A 17580-nucleotide genomic window follows, 5' to 3' on the forward strand; every position below is an offset into this window, starting at 1 on the left:
GATGTTTCGGGTTCAGTTTGTCCCGGTGAGCCTTGCAGAGGCATGATGGGAGATTTAGGCATGGCTGAAGTTACGTCAGACGACAGCGATTGGATGACTGAAGGCGCCAGAACAAAAGGCTGACTCAACGCCCCTCCTCCGACACTCGTCCTGGAGGGACTGTGACTCCCTCAGGAGTCGGTGGGGGTTGGTCAAAGTTCAGAGAGTGCTGGTAGAGACTCACTGTGAGAGACGGGGGAGAGTTTAAGGAAGGAGCGACATGAGAGAAGGAACTGGTCTGGTCTGGTTGGACTGACGTCATTCCCTCCACCTCCGAGCAGGAAGAGACGAGGCGGACTCACAGCAGGAAAACTCCTCAGCGTCTGGATCAAGCTGCAAACACAAGAAAGTGCAACAGACCAAGGAGACTCATCTGAACTCCAACCAGGAGCTGGATCCACTCAGAACCCTGCTATGAGGATTAAAAAGCTGTCTTGTTTTGTGTGCTCTGCTGCTGAATGCCTCTGAAGCTGCACTGAATTTATTTAAACATGTTCTTCTATTCTCTTGGTGTTTGGTGCTTCTGAACATTAAACATGTCTATCCGAACGTCTGTGGGCTGAAATCTGCCATAAATGCCAGTGTTTTCTGTGCTCAGTTGTTGGTTAGAAGCAGGAAGAGAAACTTTCTCCCTGCCTGTTGTTTCTCATTCAAAAACAGCAGCTGCAGTTCCACCAACCCGCCGCTGGGTGTCGCTGTCTGACCGCTCTGTAGGCTGCATTCAAGGGCGCTGCTGTAGGGTCGGACTCCAGAACACTGAGGAAGGGAGAGAGAGAGAGAGAGAGAGAGAAGGAAAATGGCAGCAGGGTGGTGGAGATCAGGGAGCTGGAGGCTGGACCATGACGAGGGCTGCTGGAGGTTTCGAGGTGGCGGTTAAGCTCCAGTTTGGCCTCCAGAAGCTCCTCGTCTGTGGGTTCATCCTGCACAGCAGAGACACCAGCCCCCTGCTCAGGTGCTGCTGCTGAGGTGGAGGTGGGAGGAGGTGGATGCAGCAGGAGCGAGAGAGGGGCCTGTACATCAGAGGCTTGAAGAGAAATAAAATGTCTCAGTATCACGGAAGAATTTGATATCTGTGTTACAACTGAATCACAAACACAAACACAGCCGAGCTGCAGGAGCACAGAAGGTGGTTTTAAAGGGAGAAAGTGAGGATGAGACAAAATGATGAAGACACATTAGAGGGAGTTAATGCAGGTAACTTGGAGGGATGATGAAGGAAATGTTACTCTGCTGCTGCAGGCAGATATCCGCTAGTTTTTACAGAAACATTTATAACGCAAAATGAAGAGTCAAAATGATTAAAGTTATTCTAGTTATTAAAAATATGGTGCATGAATAATATCTTTACTACTTACACGCCTCTGTGTCTCCTGGACCAGCTCTTCATCTGATGGCTCCTCAAGATAAAATAAAATATTCCTTCATTAGTTTCAATGAATTAGAGGAAGTATAAACAATAGAAACAGTATAGTGTACACAGGGGCAATATATAAAAAGAAGGGGGGATATTAGAAAGTGTTGCACATGGTGAAGTGAAGTAAAGAGAGCTGAGGGAAGAGCTCGTCTGAAGGAGGCTGCAACCAGAAGAAACTAAGAATATGTTCAGTGAACACAACAATGTTTAAATCCATATTTAGTGTAAACTGGACTTGAGTTTGCCTGGAAATGCAGACTTAGGGGGGCCTGCAAAGGCTGGAGCCTTCCTCTGCAGGGAGTTGACAGATCTCTGCCAGTCAGACACTCTGTCTCTATATTATATTATAAACTATATTATAAACCTAATGTCTTCACAGTTTACCGGATTATTTTGGGGTCCTCAGACTGATAGAGGCTCTCCAGGGCCTCTAACTTGAAGACTTCACCTGCACAGTGGAGCCTCCACACAGTCAGGGTCAACTGAGGAGGTGAAGGCATCCTTATAGCATTGAATAAGTGTAATATTTCTTAAATGGATAATGCAGATTAGAAGATCTGTATTTATATTGTATCGCTGTGCAGATGGAATCCGCCAAGGATTTTAAAACTTGGTCGTGGCGCCTGGAGTGTCTGCCAGGCCCCAGGTGTGCAGGTTGGCCGGGCTTGGGAGGACGTCATACACCGATTGTATGAGGAACTTTGTGCGCAAAGGTTCAGCTCTCCAGAGCTCTGCCCAGGTTAGTTTGCGAGGTTCCACATGCTCCCACCTTGTCCATGCTCCTTGCTTGGACATGCCGACCATCTTGCAGCAGCGTTGTTCCTCCACCTCTGCACGGATCTCGTCTTGGACCAGCTGACGCTTCTCCTTGCCGCAGGTCCGGTCGTAACGTGGCCTGGGAAAGCTGCCAAGGCCTGCCCTCCCCATTGCCACGGTACCCACCAAGGACTTGTGCCTCAGCTGAGCCTCGGCTCTGCTTACGGCTTCTTGTGCCTGCCACATCCTCCCAGTCTTGACAACAATTCCTGCCGATGCCACCTTGGCATCTGCGGAGTCCCTGTACATCATTACCTCTCTGGAGCGGGTGACTTTGAACTCCTCTGATAGTCCACTGAGAGGGAGGTGCAGCTTGGTGGAATGGCCATATAGGGCGATGCTGCTCAAGGACCGAGGGAGCCCCAGCCATCTCCTGAGAAACTGGCTGATGGTCTTCTCTAGTGCCTCTACCGTCGTCATTGGTACCTCGTAGATTAACAGGGGCCAGAGTATTCTTGGCAGGACACCGTGCTGGTACATCCAGGCCTTGAATTTTCCTGGGAGACCTGATTTGTCGATGGCTGTGAGCCAAGAAGTCAGGTCGCTCTTGGTCTGCTGCAGAGCCGCTGCATCCTTCAGGGAGCTGTCGAAGATTTTGCCAAGGCTCTTGACAGGTTTTTCGGTCACCGTTGGAATCTTGGTCCCTCCAAGTGTAAGGTGGAAATGGTCGGCCACTTTACCTTTCTTCAGGACTAGAGACCTGGACTTTGCTGGCTTGAAGCTCATCTTTGCCCAAGAGATGAGCCGTTGAAGGAGCCCCTGAAGGAGCCACCTGCACCCAGGAACAGATGTAGTCATCACTGTCAAGTCGTCCATAAAGGCCCTTATGGGGGGCTGCCAGGTCCCAGATCTTGATTTTGGACCTCTGCATTCAACCTCCGCAGACTTGACAATCATGTTCATAGCCAAGGAGAAGAGTGACACCGAGATTGTACAGCCGGTGATTATCCCCTTCTCCAGGCAGTGCCAGCCAGATGTTACTTGATTTGAGGAGACTCTTGCGCTGAAATCGCTGTAGTAGTCCATGATGAGGTTGCAGACGTTCCCAGGAACGTGGTGTCTTGTCAATGCTGTGTGGACAAGCTTATGCGGGATGGATCCGTAGGCGTTGGTTAGGTCAAGCCAGACAGTTGCCAAGTCTCCTTTGCTTTCCCTTGCCTCATTGAGATGATGGTCGATCTCTCCTACAGGGCACGCAAGGTGGCTACTTCGCTTCTGGCCCAGTAGCCTCTTAGTGAAGGCGAAGGGGTTTCCAATAAAGGCACTTTGCTTCCGAGCCCTTTCCTTTCCCTTCCTTCGGTGCCATTCGGCCCTCCTTAACGTGATGAGCTTCTTCCTTACGATGTTAGTGAGTTCCGACAGAGCAGGTCTCTCCTCTTCCTTGGCTGCCTTGAACTGGCATCTCAAGGATTTCAGCTCTTGCCTCAGCAACTTCCCGCCTATTGAGCCTTGCTGGATTTCTTGCTCCTTGCTTCTGTTCCACTCCAAAACGTTCAGCTCCTATGTTCATTATGAAGGAGCACATAGTTTGGAGTTTCTGGTCAGCGTCACCCTTTGATATAGCTTCCAGGGTTTCATCTACGTCCTCATCCAGCCTGGTCCACTCCTTGCTGTTAGCGACAGGCCACTTCACCCGACGATGTTCCGATTTCCTTCTTGGTGGGGGGATTTGTGTTGCTCAGAGGTTCCGGGTACTGTGGGGGGACTCCGGACCTGGCCCCTCCTCCGTCTGACCAGGTTCTGCAGCAATAAGATGTCATATTAAATCAATCAAATTATATAATATTTCCCATTTAATTGCTAAATGAATCATAAAGGTTAGCTCATATCTTTTTATATTACTGGCTTAAACACAACAGACAGATGTTGTAAGATGTGCCTCTTTGTCAGAGAGGACATCTCACTACCGTGGATGTAAAGACAGTTGAAAACTTTACCGCCCGAACAGGGACTTGAACCCTGGACCCTCAGATTAAAAGTCTGATGCTCTACCGACTGAGCTATCCGGGCTCTGTTAGGGGCGAAGTGCGCCTGCGCAAACAACAGCGGCACAGAAAACATCGGTTTCACAATGCTATCTATGTTCAAAGATGTCATACTGTTGGTGAGGAGGGTTAAATGTTTAACAGAACAACATCTCTCCATATTTAAGACGCCCTCGCTGCATTTGAACTACAATAAAACACTCTGTTGTCTGCCTGAGAGAAAAGCGAAGTAGGATGTGAGTGGAAGTTAAGTATTTCGCCCCTCGTCTTCTCTCTTCGAGGCAAACTACGGCAAGTCGTTAGCTTGTTAGCTACCTCCATGTTAAACTAGCTTAGACACGACTTTCCTGTCGAGTCAACCCTTCGCAAAAGCCAAGAAAATGCGACAGTGTTTGTGTACAACTCGGTCGTAGCTTACTGGGCGACTGTGCTGAAAATGTCTGTGTTTAGCTTCACTGTTAAACGCGGCTTGTCCCCGAAAATCACTTCATTTGACCTGTTAGCAAACAGTGGATACTGGGCAACAAATGTGACGAACTTCCCCAGAAGAAGAAACATCTGGCTGCAGAGCCTGTTGTCCTCTCAACCACACAACCCCAAGGTACACTAAAGGGAAATATTTATTCTGTAGCCCGAAGCAGGAAGTTGACCTTTTTCTTATGACCCCGGTGTCTCCTCTAACAGATACCCGCGGCCCCTACATGGGAACCAGTACCAGAGGAGCAGCTCCCTCCGGTAATATCCTCATGACAAGCAGCATTAGTGACTTGGTGCCTTGTAATCTCACCTCTACAGTACATTTATGGATGGCTTACCTTTGTCCTCACCTACAGCCACATTGACACACGTCTTCCTTTTTATTCTCTAACCCTCTGTACATACTGGCCATTAGAACAATCCACAGTCCTTGTTGTGTACAAAAATGTATTAAGAGATTTATGTGTAACTAATCAGTTAGCAGATCTGTAGAGAGTCTGATTTAGACAAATTAAGTGGATGCTTATCAAATTATAGTGTTTTTTTGTGTCAAATTCCCTCTTTGTGTTTCCATAAACAGGGTTTCCTTGTTTAGTTTCTTACTAGAAAGATGTTTGTGTATGTGTATGACAAATATGTCAACAGAATAAAACTTGATGGATCACAAATGATCAAAGATCAGACGGAGGCCCATGAGTCATGACAGTGTTTGGTGGTTAGAAGTTGATAATGTATGTAATGGTGACTAATACCAGCTGCATACTGTAAAGGTGGGAAACTGTCACACACACTTTTCTAATCAACACATCATTGATTTCACAGCCTGCTCAAATCTCTGCCGACCTGGTGGACAAGCTGGAGCGCCTCGCCCTGGTTGATTTCCGTACCAAACAGGGACTGGACTGCTTGGAGAAAGCTATACGAATTGCAGATCAGCTCCATGTTGTTGACACGTCGGGAATTGAACCGATGGACACAGTTTTGGAGGACAGGTATGGTACAGTCAGCAATGCAAAACAGCTTTATTGCATGTGGGCCTTTCCGTTGCAGCAAAGAGGCCCAACTAATAATAAAAATTGTCAATCAGGTTTAGCTCTTGAACTTTAACCCGTGCACATTCAGGGCATTGAACCTGCGGGATGATGCAGTGAAGGAAGGGGACAGCGCTGAAGAACTGCTTCAGCTCTCCAGAAACACAGTTGAAGAATATTTTGTGGCACCACCAGGTAAGAAAGAAACCTGAATACAAGTATTTTTAAATATTAGTGTTGGTTGTATGACTGCTCACATATTATAGAGATGATAAGTGGTAAAAAAAATAAAATGAAGATGATGGTGTATTGTTTAATTTAACTTTTATTTTCTCCCCACAGGAAACATTCCCCTGCCAAAGAGGGAGGAGAGGGCTGCCATGCTTAAACACTCTGATATTTGATATTTATGACTTATTTTTCATTTGGGAATAAATTGTATTAGACAAAAACCTGCTTGTCTTTCATTTACATTTTCAGTTTTCAGTTTCATTTCATTGTTGTTATTTACCTTTGACAAAAGAAGTTGATCTTTTCTCTCTCTTTCTGTTTTGTTTCCATAGAAAACATGTTTGTTTTGTAAGTATAAGTGGCTAAAAGTAGACTGGTGTGTGTTTTGGTCACATTTCATTTAGCCTTTTCTTGTTAAAACTAAAACCCCTAACTTGACCTGACTCGGGCTGGTCAGGCCAATCATCTAAAACTCCCTGGTTGATCTCAAGTTATCTGCAATTCACACTAACAGCAGTTTCTTCCCCAAGTTTGATAAAGCTACTTTACTGGGTGGCACTATCTTGAACATGACTCGGGGCAGTGTTGGTAATGATAAAAACAATACAGTAGCTGCGTCATGTTGGGAGAATAGAAACTGAAAGTGCTCCAGGCAGAGAGGGAAAACGAATGTTAGGTGAAGGGGGCGGTGCTGCTCAGCTGAGGCAGCCTGTATAAAAACTGCTGTGAGCTGAAACCTGTCAGCTGCTGCTCTGCATCGTCTGTGTACCTCTCACCGTCTGGAGGCTTTACAGAAGTTTACCTGAGGAGTTTGATAAACTGATCAGAAGGTAAGAAACTTTCTTCATCGACACTATAATGATTCAAATTCAGTGAAAATAGAGTCCCCCCCCCAGAGTTATGCTAAAGTATTGTATTATGTATTGAATGATGTTTCAGACCACTTTGATCATGGATCTAACCGTTGTGATGCTGGATGGGACGTCCTGCACCCTGAAGGTGAACCCACAGGACACAGTGGGCCATCTGAAAAACCTCATCCAGGGCAGACTACGAGTCCCCCCTGAGAGGCAGAGTCTGGTGTTTGTTAACAGCCACAGGATTCCTCTGAACGACGACACTCGGTCTGTAGGCAGCTACGGCCTGGAGTCCGGCTGCCAGGTGTCTCTGCTGCTGACCCAGCCGCCGACCTTCCAGGTGTTGCTCAGAAACCTGAAGGGGGAGTTGAGCACCTACGATATCAAACCTGACGAGACCGTGAGCAACTTCAAGAAGAGGGTCCAGGGCAGAGAGGGGGTCCCAGTGAGCCAGCAGAGGCTCACCTTCCAGAGCAGGGATATGATGGATGGCAACCTACTTTCAGACTACAACGTCACAGCCCACAGCACCATCGAGCTGACTTCCCGTCTGAGAGGAGGCTGAGGACACTTCTGGTTAACACATCGTAGATTTAATAGACTGTACATTCCTTTGTTTAGTATACAGGACAGTTGAATGGCCTCAACTGCTGTATTTCTAATTTATTTCTATTTCCGTTTTGAAAAATCCGTGCATTCCTTCATGTGTCAGTGTTAAAACTTGTTTTGGCTTAATGTGTAATTTTGGTTTGGAAACACAAAAATGTTAAACACTCAGCAGGGTATGTTCTAATCTGATTATGTTGTTTTAATTATGCTGACTAAAAAAATAAATTAATAATGTTTCAAGTGTGAGTTTGCAAGCGTCTTCACTTTCCCTATACTGTAATATTTCCTCAGCTCAGGGTGGAGCTGGATCCTGTACAAACCACAAACACATCAAGTAACCAAAAAGGCACTTTAGCACTGCAGATGAAAGGTGTGTAATCATAATACACAGAGCAGAGTCTGATCACTCTGTACAGAATCTGTAGTACTGCCACGTAGACTTACATCTTCATCATGACTCCTAGTGACGAGGAGGAGCTGGCAGGAGTCTGAATATTTGTTAATAATCATTTAAACATGCATATTTAACTTAAAAAAGGTTAGAGGAGTGTGTGTGGAGGTGGGGGGTTATCGTGAGGTGCATCACTGTTAACAGCAAATGTCGAGAAGATGGAGGAGACTTAGTTTTGAATGTGACCTCACGACACACTGTAACACAGACAGCATCAGTAACATACTGTATGTCAGTGAGCAGATAAAGACCTGTCCTGTTGTCCTGTGTGTCCACAGAGCAGCTGGAAGAAAGGACTTCACTCTGCTTCACTGCACTTCAATATATTGCCACTTCACTTTTGCATGGCTCCTTTTTCCTCACAAACCAAAACTACCCTGTTACACTACAGTGGGCTGCATGTCTTGTCTGTCTGTGATAATATGTGCACTTTACACTGTTATTGTGACTGAGTTTGCTTTGCCGTGCTGAGTTCAGTCAAGATAAAGTCTGGTGGCGGCTGGTCGTTCTTGGGCCGGATGCATCCAAGGTCAGCTCTCTTCATCTGAGTGCAGGAATGTGTAGGAGGCTACATGAGAACACAATCTCAGCGAGACCAGAGGATGAGACACACAGCACACATTCACAAAGTGACTTTAAGCTTTCTAGGTTGGATCCTGTGATGCTGACTGGCTGTTCGGTAGTGTCTTCTTTGCTCCACAGCTCTTCCAAAGTTGGATTTTTTATTTTTTTTCCTGGAGAGGTTAAGTCCCAGGCCAAACTGTGACGATGAGGCTGATGGGTCCTGTGCTACCTGTGATTTCCTGTTCATACCAGACATATTAATTTCTTAGACACTGCAAAAATAATTTCTTCTCACTTTTAGTGCAGCGTTTACTTCAGATTGTTAGTATATTTCATGGACGTGGGACACTTCCACAGAGGCTATCAGCCAAATGTCATGTATCAGATGTATTCAGAGGAAGCTTGTGGATCTGCTGGTTTTCACAGAGGTTGTGTTCAAACTGCTTCAAACTGTTTACTGAAGACTCAACAATGTGGCAGCAGCAAAACAAAATGACTATTCAATCATAATGCTTTGTTCACATGTGAAGAGTAAACACCTCCAGTGAAAGTCTCCTCTTTAGTTAGTCTCCTTTGATTTTCTGTTAGCGACTGTGCCATCGCTATTTTGGTGTCAGCACCACCTTTGAGTCAACTGGCACTACTTTATTTCTTTCTTCAGGCCAAGGTTAGAAACCAAAGAAATATACTACTGATGCAAAATCTATATAAATTTGCTAAAATCATTTCTGGACAATCTTAGGAAGTAACTCCAGAAAGGCTGAACATCAGAATTGTTTGATAACCCTGAAGTGCTGAGTTATATTTAACATAATTGTACTATGATGTCCTTCATGCAGGAAATGAAGAAAAATAGCTGCATTGTTACACATCCTGCCATGTCGCTGAGGAGAATATGATAGAAAAGAGTTCAGTTCAGATCAGAAAAACAAAAAGTCCCTTGTTGAGATCAACAAGGAATTCACACTAACAGCTGTTTCTCCATCACCTGTTTGATAAACTGGATTTTCGGGTGCAAATTATCATAAACATGTCAGTGTTGATAATGGTCACAAGACAGCTGTGTCATGTTGGGAGAATAGAAACTGAAAGTGCTCCAGGCAGAGAGGGAAAACGAATGTTAGGTGAAGGGGGCGGTGCTGCTCAGCTGAGGCAGCCTGTATAAAAACTGCTGTGAGCTGAAACCTGTCAGCTGCTGCTCTGCATCGTCTGTGTACCTCTCACCGTCTGGAGGCTTTACAGAAGTTTACCTGAGGAGTTTGATAAACTGATCAGAAGGTAAGAAACTTTCTTCATCGACACTATAATGATTCAAATTCAGTGAAAATAGAGTCCCCCCCCCCAAGACTTATGCTAAAGTATTGTATTATGTATTGAATGATGTTTCAGACCACTTTGATCATGGATCTAACCGTTGTGATGCTGGATGGGACGTCCTGCACCCTGAAGGTGAACCCACAGGACACAGTGGGCCATCTGAAAAACCTCATCCAGGGCAGACTACGAGTCCCCCCTGAGAGGCAGAGTCTGGTGTTTGTTAACAGCCACAGGATTCCTCTGAACGACGACACTCGGTCTGTAGGCAGCTACGGCCTGGAGTCCGGCTGCCAGGTGTCTCTGCTGCTGACCCAGCCGCCGACCTTCCAGGTGTTGCTCAGAAACCTGAAGGGGGAGTTGAGCACCTACGATATCAAACCTGACGAGACCGTGAGCAACTTCAAGAAGAGGGTCCAGGGCAGAGAGGGGGTCCCAGTGAGCCAGCAGAGGCTCACCTTCCAGAGCAGGGATATGATGGATGGCAACCTACTTTCAGACTACAACGTCACAGCCCACAGCACCATCGAGCTGACTTCCCGTCTGAGAGGAGGCTGAGGACACTTCTGGTTAACACATCGTAGATTTAATAGACTGTACATTCCTTTGTTTAGTATACATGACAGTTGAATGGCCTCAACTGCTGTATTTCTAATTTATTTCTATTTCCATTTTGAAAAATTCCTCAATTTGTAACTGTTAAAACTTGTTTTTTTGGCTTAATGTGTAATTTTGGTTTGGAAACACAAAAATGTTAAACACTCAATACTTCTGTTGAATATATACCGTCCATTCCTTAATTCAATATAGATGAAAATCAAACACTCTCAAATGCTGTACTTCATATTTATTCTAATTTTAAAAATCAGTGCATTCCTACATATCTTAAAAACATGTTTTTTTTGTTATTTTGTTTTAGCAATAAAAATGTGTTATACATGTTAGGATTTTATTTTGGAAAATGTACGTTTCAATTATGTTGACTATAAATAATAAAGTTCCATTTGTAAATTTTTAATGTGTATTCACATTTCCTGTACGGTACCGTGATTCAGCACATGGGTGGAGCTGCAACCTGTACCCACCACAAGAAGTAACAAAAAGGCACACTATAGCACTGCAGGTGTAAAACATTATTCTAATATATAAAAGAGACTCAATCAAAAAGTTCCATCTTCATTTTACATCTTACTAAATTTTGGCAGTGCTCTGTAAAAAATACATCTATTATAAACTACATTAATTACTTTCAGCCGTGCATCCACAATACCATAGCAGCATATAATGGCTTAAAGTAATTGCACAGATTTGTTAATGATTAAATCAGAAGAGCTGCTGAATGCGAGAGTTATTGTTCAGATTAAGAACCGGTTTACAGCAGTACAGTAAACAGTTGGATATCAACGCAAATGCAGAGGACCAGTTTCATCTGGTTTTGAAGCTTCATTTCCTCACAGATGTGAGATAGGCGTACCAAAAGAAGGCGACCATGTTGGCAAACAGCACTCGGAACTGTGAAGAAGCACAAACAGGAAACAGGAGGGGCTCAGTATGTGAGTCATCATGTGTTCATTAACAGGATGACAGCAGAGTACATACCTGAACAGGCACAAAGTTGACATTGATGAACTGGAAGGGAGTCCAAACTTTCCAGTTCATCTTTAAGGCAGTCCAGTAACTTCCTCTCACTTTCTTTTCAAAGTCTCCCCACCCTTTAGCCTGAAAATTGATTGGAATTATGCATTTAAATCTTTATAATGATAAATAACATTACAAACCTACAAAGGATGTGTTTAATGTTGCATATAATACGTGAAGACAGTGGACTAAATACTTTGGTAAATATCCAGGTAGGAACAGTAGCTGCTACAGGAGTAGCAGTGAGTTATGTTTTACTGTCATGAGGAGCACTTGTAAAACACATTATAACAACAAAACTGGCGTTACAGACTGGGGACATGGAGCTCGACCTGTCTACCAGGCACGTAGGGTCTGGTGAAATATTAACACGCTGCATTATGGGAAGTGTAGGATCTACTGATTCACTGTGGGCAAAAAAACATCAGGTTATGTCGCCCTCTGCTGAATCAATTTTAACCACTCTTGTTTTTTTAATCTGTCTCTTAAGAGATACCACAACTTTCTAAAATGATTAGGAGGGAGCTTTGTGAGATGACCCACCTCCAGGACGTTCATGACAAAGTAGAAAAGGAGCAGAAAGCCCGGGGCAAAAATAAGCCGATCCAGTAGCAGACGTTTGACTATGCAGTACGGGTCTGTGCTGGGCATCCACACTTCCATTAGCTGGTAAAAGTGATGGCTCACCGGTCCTGTGATAAACAACCTGCAATAGACAAGAAGATATAATGTCACTAGCAAAGAGAAGGAGAAAATGTGCTCTCTGTTAAGATAGAACAGCATTACATTCATTTTGCTGTGGTAGATGAGCCATGAAATGCGTGCCAACCTTCAACTCTGACTGTGTGTAAAGTCTCACCCATAAATGGCATAGCGTGAAGCTGCAGCTGCGTCTATCTCTTTGCCCGGAGATCCTGTTTTGGCCTTTTTTCTTGCCTCCAAAATCTGAGACAGAAGATTTCCTAAAGCTGAGAGGATGGCACTGAAAATGTCAAGGACACCCACAGACACACAACACGTACATCCGTTACGATAATATAATCACATCAGTGTTAGGGGAGGTTTTCCTGGCAGATGCTGATTGGCTGACACTGACACTAAAGGTCAGTGCAAACAAAGAGGTCTGATTCACTTTGAGGTCAACAAGTGAATAAGGCTGCTAAAAAATGGAAATGTTGGTTACAATGGAGCAAACAGGAACTTCATAGGCCTGCGTGCATTGATTGACTTTGTCTTCTAGCTCTTAACTGCTGAACTGAAGAAACTCGAAGAGAAAACATGCAGCAGCCTGCTGAACATTAACAAGCCACACAGTCAGTGAGCACAGCTGGAAAAGCTACTGACCTCGTGACAGATTTAGTCAGGATGGGGTATTTCTTCAGGAGCACCAGGTACTGCTGCAGTAAACGGGAGTGAAGGGCCGCATCCCGGACTGGTAGACTGGCCACAGACATCGTCAGTTGTTAAACTGTGCAAACATCACCAAGGTAGGGCTGCCAGGGGCGAAGTTAAGGAACTCCGCAGAAGGTCTTCCTGTCGACGTCATTGCGTCACTGGGGAGCCACGCCCTCACGTCGACGTCCAAAACAACAGCCGTTTGATACAGAAACGTCCAAGATGCTCTAAACTACACCGACTGGCACGTTTCTAATGTCTATAAATGGCCAAAACTAGTAAATATTTAAACAAAAAAAATCGGTTGCAAAAAATCTCACTAATTATAAATGAGCCTTTTCATTAAAACCGATGCCTTTTTTTCTTTTTGCTTGGCAGAAAAATGGAGGACGATGAAATAGAACAAAACCAGGTGCAAACACAAACATTTTTATTGTTTAAACCTAATGGACATTAATTCAAATGTTTGGCAGTTTAAACTTCTTGGGGCTGCATGTGGGTGGACTGACTTAACTGAGCTGAGCTTCGTAGCTCCTAATAAAAAAAAAAACTTGTAATTCTTGGAGTTTCCAGCAAAGCCCTGCTCAGTCTGATCAGCCATCAGCAGTGAGAACAGGGACTGATTCACTGGGAGTATCAGTAGTTGTTTCCCTTCTGTGGCCACAGGGTGGCAGTACAGGACCTGGTGTTCCTAATGATCAACTATCTAAGTGACAGCTGAACCACTAACAGTATAACTGGTCTGATACATACAGTATTCATCATGTTAGAACTAACTCAATGAGTGTCTGACTTATTAATAAACATTGGTAAATTATTAGAATACTTCCCAGATTGAACGACATTCAGAACAGTACATTTACCGCTATAATATATTTAGGAAGTTTCCATGTATCTTTTGTCACATCGGCCTCTTTTAAACCATAATTAAGGCAGGTGTCCACTTCTGGAGCTCATTTTACACCCTTCACTGACGCTTCGTCATCACTGACAGAAATACACAGAAACACAGAATCAGTCGTTGATGCTCTCAGTGTCTCAAGTTTATTGAAGTTCATTGTCTTCGAGTTCAGTTAACTCACAGAGTTTTACATTAAAACAACTGAGCTTAAATTAACTGTTCGATGCTCGTTCGCTGAATCTTCTCTTAAAGCAGCAAGGAAACGTGTGTCTTGAGGGTAAATGTAACAGTTTTTAACAGTAAGCTGGGATGTGCTTTTTGGCCTTCGCTCTTTTCTGTCCGTCGTTTTGTCTCTGTGAGGGAGACTGATGCTGTTTCACTATGTCCTCGTGGTCCAGGACGAACATCTTGGCCTGAGACGGAGACAGCAGGAGACTGTAAGTTAAGTTTATCGTTTCTGCTGCTCTGGCTGTTTGTCACCGTCTCTGCTCTGTCTGGGCACATACCTTCTCCAGCTGCTTCTCTGTGTCGTTCATGTCCACACCTTCCTCTCCTTCTACGCTGTCATCCGTCATTTCATAGAGGTTGAGGGTCGCCATCTTAATCTGTCCCAGTAGGAGTGTTTTCTTTGCTGCCGTTTCCTGGATGTGGTTCCACTTCCTTTCCTGTAAGCAGACAAAGACACCTGAACTTCACGCTGAAGGTGGTGGTTAAATCTTTAAGCAGCATTGGATCTGGTCTTAGCTCCAGGATCTAGTCTGGTACCCATGTCAGAGTTTCAGAGCGCGTCTTCTCCAGCTCGGTCTGGAGCTGAGACAGCTGGTTGATCTTGTGCAGCCGCAGCAGGTGATGCTGGTCCTCCAGAGTCAGCAGAGCTTTTCTCTGCTGGTCGGCCTTCTCCTGCGCCTCACTCTCCCTCTGACAGAGCTGGCCTCTAAAGTGGAGAAGACTCTCTAAATGACCCGAGAGCTGCTCCGCATCCTTGAACTGTAACACACACACACACACACACACACACACACACACACACACACACAAAAGGTGTTTCCCCAAGATTAAACTTCACCATCTACTCAAAACATGTCTCTTACAGTCTGAAACAGCCCTGCGAACATCAGACAAGTTATTGCACTTGCAAATGAAACATTCACCTGTAAAGAGCCAGACATGCTACAATGCAATGATACTGTTCAGGTCATCAATAGTGAAGGTTTAGGGTGATTATCAGTGGTCAAAATGAGCTTTGGACCCTACTTTTGGTTAGAGTTTATACATAGTTACACAGTTAAAGCATTACTGTTAGTTGCAGAGTGTTTATACAACATAAAGCAGCAAACGTACACTGTGAACTAACATGAGTTAAGTTAACTCTCGGAGGACACGATGTGGATTTGTGCACCTCTGCACAAAAAGTGCTCAGAAGCGTCCCACCTCTTTGTGTCAGAGGCCGTAGTAGATGGAGCTTAACCTTTCCAAACGCTCGGGGGACAAACCCACAAACTCTGGCCTGTCACTGGGAAGTTTGGGATCGAGCTGTCCGGCTGGGAGTTGCCATGGTTTCCCCGACGGCAGCTGAACAATGATGCCGTCGTGGGCTCTGGGGCCACCAGAATAACTGCTAAACCGTCCTCCTGGGTGCAGCTAAAATGTGAGGAATCAGAGGAACCGGAGGAATCGCAGAGGAGACGTCTGGACCACGGTCGGACAGTGAAGGCCTCATGGACAACCAGAATGACTTTACTGTCTCTCTGAGGAGATCACATCCACTTACACTCTCCTGAACCCGTCCCACAACGTTTGAATAAACTACTATTTGCAGTTTACTTTATTTTTAGGGAGACAGAGAGCTGTTTCTCCTCTCCTCCTCCCCCTGCTGATTATTGTGAATGCTGATTGATGAATAAATGATACACTGTTTAAAGACGGTTTTATTTCATGTTAACAGCTAAACTGATGTATTAATCGGTCAAAACCTCTTTTGGTTAATCAATGTCTATATTTGATTATTAGCATCCCTCCAGTTACAAAATACCACAATGTATTATCCATGATGCTGAAGGCGTGTGAAGAAACCTGTTGAGCATTTTATGTTTCTAGAGCAGCAAAAAGATGAGTTGACATGTTCGGTGGTGCAGGGACAGGTGGATCAGTGTGTTTCTTTTCCATGTCAAATGTTTGCGGTACCTTAGTCAGTTTGGCCACCCGCTCCATGAAGTCCAGATACACAGTGTGTCTCTGCACCTCCTGCTGGGCCTCCTGCTTCCTCTCCACCAGGTCAGAACACTCCTTCTCCAGCCTCTCCCGCTCCTCCTCCCTCTGATGGCTCTCCTCTGACTCCCTCTCTGCTCTCCTGACAGCCTGATCGGTGTCTGCACCCTGCTCAGAGGGACATGGACATGGAGCCTCTCCTCTACAATAACACATGCTCTACCTACAGTGAAACGGTCCCTACTGCACCTTCAGAAACTTATTCAAGTTCGAGTTTAACTGCTTCGCTTCCTTAAACTGCTCCTGCAGCTCATCGATGCTCCGCTTCAGCCGCTCCACCACCTGAAACACACACACACACACACACACACACAGCAGGCCAAAGTGACGCTGTAACATCCGTGCTTGGCGGGACAGGCGGGTCAGTGAACGCCACACCGCCATAAGTGAAGGTGGGACTTTTCCCGCACCAGTCTGCGCTCCTCCATCTTCGCCTGGAGCTCGTCCTCCTCGCGGCGCTTCTCCTGCACTTCAAAGAGGTCATCCGCCGTGTCACGTGACAAGTCTCCCGTTTTCACAGCGCGCGGCCCCGGAGGCGACCTCCTGTTCACACGCACGAGCACAGACAGTCACGAGCTAAAGGTATTAAATTGATTAAAGTCATTAGCAGTGATCGATCAGACGGAGGCTGCGGGGCCTCACGCGCTGCACGTGAACTCACTGTGGATGCTCGCGGACGCCGCTGCTGTCCATGACTGTTTTCTTTCTCACTTCTCACACCGACACACACTCAGGCTGCAGCTCTCACTCTTCTTCCTCGTGGCGGAGGTTGTTCATTCTCCTCCTCGTTTCCATGGCAACGCAAACAGGAAGCATTAAAGGCACAATCCGGCATTTCAGAGCGAAGAAAAGTTTATTCTCATTTAATCAGCAAGTCAAACTCCATTAACATTCATTCATCAATTATTAAAAGGCGACCAATCAATTAGTAGACTAATGATAGAACTATTTTGATTTTAGAAGTGTATGAACAAAAAGTTCAATCTCCAGCCAGTAAAAAAATTAATTCTTTAATGAACATTTTCTCCTTCTGCCTCACTGAAAACAGACCGGATGTCTCCTCAGTCACTGTGTGCGCTGCAGGATTCAGGATCTCACATCACACTTTTGTAAGATGCTTATTGGTCCACAGCTCGCTGTCGGACTAGTGAGGATATCACAGAGTTACATGCACGTCTTAAACTGTGAGAATCGCCTCCCATCAGCAGCTTCAGTGTCAAACTCACATTCATCATCCTTCATTCAAGCAGATTCATTTGTTAATCAAAATAATCATTAGTCGAGGCTCTAACATCAGTACACCAGCAAATACTGTCCTTTTATCATATTTTTCCTACTTGATAATACAGCTACACGTTGGCTGGTGCTATTTGCTGGTCAACAAGTAATGTAATTTAAATGACTGCTGAGTATTTCTGAGGAGTCTTTTTATTATCAGTATGCTCCCCACGAGGTTCTCTGAGGAAAAACTGACAACACCCACAATTCTCCAAGACCTCGACCAGTCGAACTTAAACCGGCCTGTGTGAAAGCACCAGTGATTGAGCCAATTATAGACATTAACACACATCTACTTTTTGGAACCACTTT

The 17580-nt window shown here is 45.0% G+C and overlaps 6 protein-coding genes and 1 non-coding gene across 7 annotated transcripts; 3 read left to right on the plus strand and 4 right to left on the minus strand.

The window, feature by feature from the left end:
* Positions 1–2056: 2056 nt before the first annotated feature.
* LOC139203569 (uncharacterized) lies at positions 2057–4575 on the minus strand. Its single transcript, XM_070833382.1, has 3 exons — positions 4570–4575; positions 4262–4300; positions 2057–3769 (listed from the first exon to the last, which is right to left on the minus strand). Exons 1-3 carry the CDS (start codon positions 4573–4575, stop codon positions 2057–2059), a joined length of 1758 nt encoding a protein of 585 aa, XP_070689483.1.
* Positions 4207–4279, minus strand: trnak-uuu (transfer RNA lysine (anticodon UUU)). Its single transcript has one exon. It is a non-coding gene; the product is annotated as a tRNA-Lys (tRNA).
* On the plus strand, positions 4468–6214 carry gatc (glutamyl-tRNA amidotransferase subunit C). Its single transcript, XM_070834133.1, has 5 exons — positions 4468–4855; positions 4939–4989; positions 5554–5723; positions 5854–5957; positions 6105–6214. Exons 1-5 carry the CDS (start codon positions 4691–4693, stop codon positions 6164–6166), a joined length of 552 nt encoding a protein of 183 aa, XP_070690234.1. The 5' UTR covers positions 4468–4690; the 3' UTR covers positions 6167–6214.
* Positions 6215–6559: 345 nt separating this feature from the next.
* On the plus strand, positions 6560–7664 carry LOC139203882 (polyubiquitin-like). The gene is made up of 2 exons (XM_070833780.1): positions 6560–6823; positions 6933–7664. Exon 2 carries the CDS (start codon positions 6945–6947, stop codon positions 7413–7415), a length of 471 nt encoding a protein of 156 aa, XP_070689881.1. The 5' UTR covers positions 6560–6823; positions 6933–6944; the 3' UTR covers positions 7416–7664.
* A 1929-nt stretch (positions 7665–9593) lies between these two features.
* LOC139204464 (polyubiquitin-like) lies at positions 9594–10677 on the plus strand. The gene is made up of 2 exons (XM_070834496.1): positions 9594–9752; positions 9864–10677. Exon 2 carries the CDS (start codon positions 9876–9878, stop codon positions 10344–10346), a length of 471 nt encoding a protein of 156 aa, XP_070690597.1. The 5' UTR covers positions 9594–9752; positions 9864–9875; the 3' UTR covers positions 10347–10677.
* An 8-nt stretch (positions 10678–10685) lies between these two features.
* pxmp2 (peroxisomal membrane protein 2) lies at positions 10686–12916 on the minus strand. The gene is made up of 5 exons (XM_070834495.1): positions 12771–12916; positions 12286–12408; positions 11970–12132; positions 11388–11507; positions 10686–11300 (listed from the first exon to the last, which is right to left on the minus strand). The coding sequence occupies exons 1-5, from the start codon at positions 12878–12880 to the stop codon at positions 11232–11234; spliced, it is 585 nt and encodes a 194-aa protein (XP_070690596.1). The 5' UTR covers positions 12881–12916; the 3' UTR covers positions 10686–11231.
* A 1017-nt stretch (positions 12917–13933) lies between these two features.
* cfap73 (cilia and flagella associated protein 73) lies at positions 13934–16683 on the minus strand. The gene is made up of 6 exons (XM_070833383.1): positions 16652–16683; positions 16401–16533; positions 15907–16098; positions 14488–14709; positions 14229–14387; positions 13934–14135 (listed from the first exon to the last, which is right to left on the minus strand). The coding sequence occupies exons 1-6, from the start codon at positions 16681–16683 to the stop codon at positions 14016–14018; spliced, it is 858 nt and encodes a 285-aa protein (XP_070689484.1). The 3' UTR covers positions 13934–14015.
* Positions 16684–17580: the final 897 nt, after the last annotated feature.

The sequence above is a fragment of the Pempheris klunzingeri genome, chromosome 7, assembly GCF_042242105.1.
Source record: "Pempheris klunzingeri isolate RE-2024b chromosome 7, fPemKlu1.hap1, whole genome shotgun sequence".
In the NCBI taxonomy this organism is placed as follows: Eukaryota; Metazoa; Chordata; class Actinopteri; order Acropomatiformes; family Pempheridae; genus Pempheris; species Pempheris klunzingeri.